Source organism: Otolemur garnettii, unplaced genomic scaffold (genome assembly GCF_000181295.1).
Source record: "Otolemur garnettii isolate 467f Iridium unplaced genomic scaffold, OtoGar3 scaffold00216, whole genome shotgun sequence".
NCBI classification, from domain to species: domain Eukaryota; kingdom Metazoa; phylum Chordata; class Mammalia; order Primates; family Galagidae; genus Otolemur; species Otolemur garnettii.
The window spans coordinates 315,874-319,089 of NW_003852611.1; the positions used below are offsets into that span (position 1 = coordinate 315,874).

At 41.0% G+C, this 3,216-nt stretch overlaps 1 protein-coding gene across 1 annotated transcript in view; it reads left to right on the top strand.

Annotated features, from left to right (window-relative positions):
* SERPINA7 (serpin family A member 7) overlaps positions 1 to 3,216 on the top strand; it is a 5,223-nt gene that overhangs the window by 679 nt on the left and 1,328 nt on the right. The window contains exons 2-3 of the mRNA XM_012812650.2: positions 1,055 to 1,702; positions 2,736 to 3,009. Coding sequence (XP_012668104.2) covers positions 1,055 to 1,702; positions 2,736 to 3,009 — 922 coding nt within the window. The remainder of the gene's footprint in view (positions 1 to 1,054; positions 1,703 to 2,735; positions 3,010 to 3,216) is intronic.

Consider the following 3,216-nt stretch of genomic DNA (forward strand, 5'->3'; position numbering starts at 1 on the left):
ATATACAGGGTGTCCATAAAGTTCATGTGCATTTAAAATAGTCAACATTATGGATACCCTGTATAGTTTTGTGAGGCAGCAGGTGAATGCCTAGGATGATATTACTCCAGAAAAAAATATGGAGGGCAAAGAAGGACCCTGTCTTGATGCCATAACTCACTTCCCTCTAACCACTCATATCCATGGTCATTGGGGTACTGTAGCTGACCTCTTCGGGCTGTTTCCTTGTACATGTCCAGGATTAGAGAACCTTACAGCATATCTTTCTCACTTCCTCTCTGATAATTTAAAGTAACATACATGGGTGTAAGAATAACAGTGTTAAATGTTATACAACTTAGAAATGACTCCTTAAATGTTACTAAGATGGATGGTGAGAGAGGTATAAAATGTAGGAAGTTATACTTTCATGATACTCTTGTTTGAAAATACCCCTGTGGTTTAGAGGCATTGCAGAAATGCATGAATTGCTGCTGATGACCTTGTGCATAACTCCATAAACCACTACCCATTCATTCCAGCTAGTCATATCGTGTACAAATTGTTATCATTTTGTCTTTTAGCCAAAGAGAGTGCAGGTATTCTCTCAACTCATCTCATAGATTTTATTTTCAGAAATACCAAATTAAAAAGAAATATAATCCCAAATTCTAATTGACAAAGAATAATGTAAGCAGAGGGAAAACTATTTTACCTAAGGATTCTGCCCTCTCCAAAAGGCTGCCTCTAGTTCAAATAAAAGGTGATTCAATTTCCATAAATTTAATTTACTCACAGCATTTTGATAATGTCACTATTACATCTGAATGAGAGTCTGTGGCATCATTTCTGTGGCCCCAGGAAGTCACTTCTCCTACTTCCTCCCCACATCAGATGCACCACCAGATTTTCAGAAAATAGAAATCTCCACCCAGCTCCTCGTTAGCCTATCATGAAATATTTACTATTGTTGTATTAATTAAAGTGGGGCGGGTAATTATTACATGCCTCGGGCTCAAAGAGTGTTTCATCCAACTAAGCTCTATCAAAGGTTCTCTCGCTTCATCTCTTGTAGATTACCTTCCTTACAAAATGTCACTGTTCCTCTATCTGATTCTCTTGGTACTCGGGCTTCATGTGACAATCCATTGTGCACCACTTAACAGCCCTGAAGGCAAAATAACCACCTGCCATTCACCCCAACAAAATGCTACTCTCTATAAGATGTCATCCATCAATGCTGACTTTGCATTCAACCTGTACCGGAGGCTCACTCTGGAGACCCCAGATCGGAACATCTTCTTTTCCCCTGTGAGCATTTCTGCAGCTTTGGCCATGCTTTCCTTTGGGGCCTGCTCCAGCACTCAAACTCAGATCCTGCAGGTCTTGGGGTTCAACCTCACAGATACTCCAATGGCAGAAATTCAACATGGTTTCCAGCATCTGATCTGTTCATTGAACATTCCAAGGAAGGAACTGGAATTGCAAATGGGAAATGCTATCTTCATTGGGAAGCAGCTGAAACCTCTGGCAAAGTTTTTGGATGATGCCAAAATTCTCTATGAGACTGATGTCTTTTCTACCGACTTCTCCAATGTTTCTGCAGCCAAGCAGGAGATCAACAGTTATATGGAGAAGAAAACCAAAGAGAAAGTTGTGGGCCTAATCCAAGACCTCAAGCTGAACAGCATCATGGTCCTGGTGAACTATATTATCTTTGAAGGTAAGGCTCTAAGTTCAACTTCAAGTCTAGGGTTCAGATACTTTGGTGGAGCACTGGGGGGAGCTCATGGTCTCTTATTACTGGCATCAGTAGGTGTCCCTCATGCCACAGTGATCTGCTCCATTGGACATAGCTGTGCATAGTATTGGATCTTCCAGGAAGGACACACAGCTCTGTGAATGAGCCCAGGAAATTTCTAGGGAGAGCGCACTTTCAGAGAGGTGGGTGACAATGGTATGAACATCTTGCTCATATTTGGTTAAAGAATCATGGTTTTCAAAGATTTGATGAGATGGGACAAGCTTGTACTTGGCCGATAGACATATTTGTATTTAAAACTTATTGTGCCCCTCATTTGCTGTGCATACTTACGCATGTTACATAAATCCTTTTATCAGGTACAGGTACTCACTATGTACCATGTACTGTGCTACATGTGTAATTTACACACACTGTCTCATTTAGTCTTCACAAGTACTCATGTTCACACAGTTAATAAGTTTCAGGACTAGTATTCCCTGCCAAGTCTACCTGACTCTAAGGGTGGTACTTGTTAATAGCAAGAATCACATGACTCTTTTCTGAAGGTACTGTGCCCAAATTATTTCTCCTGATCCTATAGTCCAAGCCCACCACATTTGGTAGAGTGAGCAATTGGTGGCCACAAGATCATATGGATGACTAAAATTGCAGAACATTTCTGTTGTCTCATTTCACCCTATGTGTTGGATGCCATACTTTTGTTTGGAAGAGGAAACTGTGGTTCTCATGGACTTAGTGTTAAGTATGGTGGTTTTAAAACAGACCATGGAGTCTAATAGCCCTAGGTGTGGTTTCCTGGCTCTGCTGCCTGCTAGCTAGGAGATCATATCAAATGATATTCTCTTCCTGATCTTCAGTTACTTGTAAAACTGATTGACTCTAAGTATCTAACTCTGGTGGTCTTAAGTACTAGATGAGATGACTAATGAAAATGTTCTTATTGGCACCAATATTGTTTAAAACAAACACTCTCTTCTCTCTATATTTTAAGCCCAGTGGGCAAAACCTTTTGATTCATCCAAGACAGAAGACAGTTCTAGCTTCTTAGTGGACAAGACCACTACGGTGCAAGTGCCCATGATGCACCAGATGGAACAATATTATCACCTTATGGATATGGAACTGAACTGCACAGTGCTGCAAATGGACTACACCAAGAATGCTCTGGCACTATTTGTCCTTCCTATGCAGGGACAGATGGAATGGGTAGAAGCAGCCATGTCATCTAAAATACTGAAGAAGTGGAACCGTTTACTGCAGAAGGGGTAAACGTCTTAGAGGATGTGAGGGGTGGAGTGTGTAAGCCTTACAGTGCTGGTGAGATCTAGTTCTCCAAAGACTAAAAAGTAGAAGAATCACCCTGAACCACCCAGCAGTTGTGTAATGATCACTAGAATATGCCAAGAACTTACCTTGTACCAGGCACTTTATTTCATCTAAGCACATCAACAGAGATAGTATCACTGGCATTT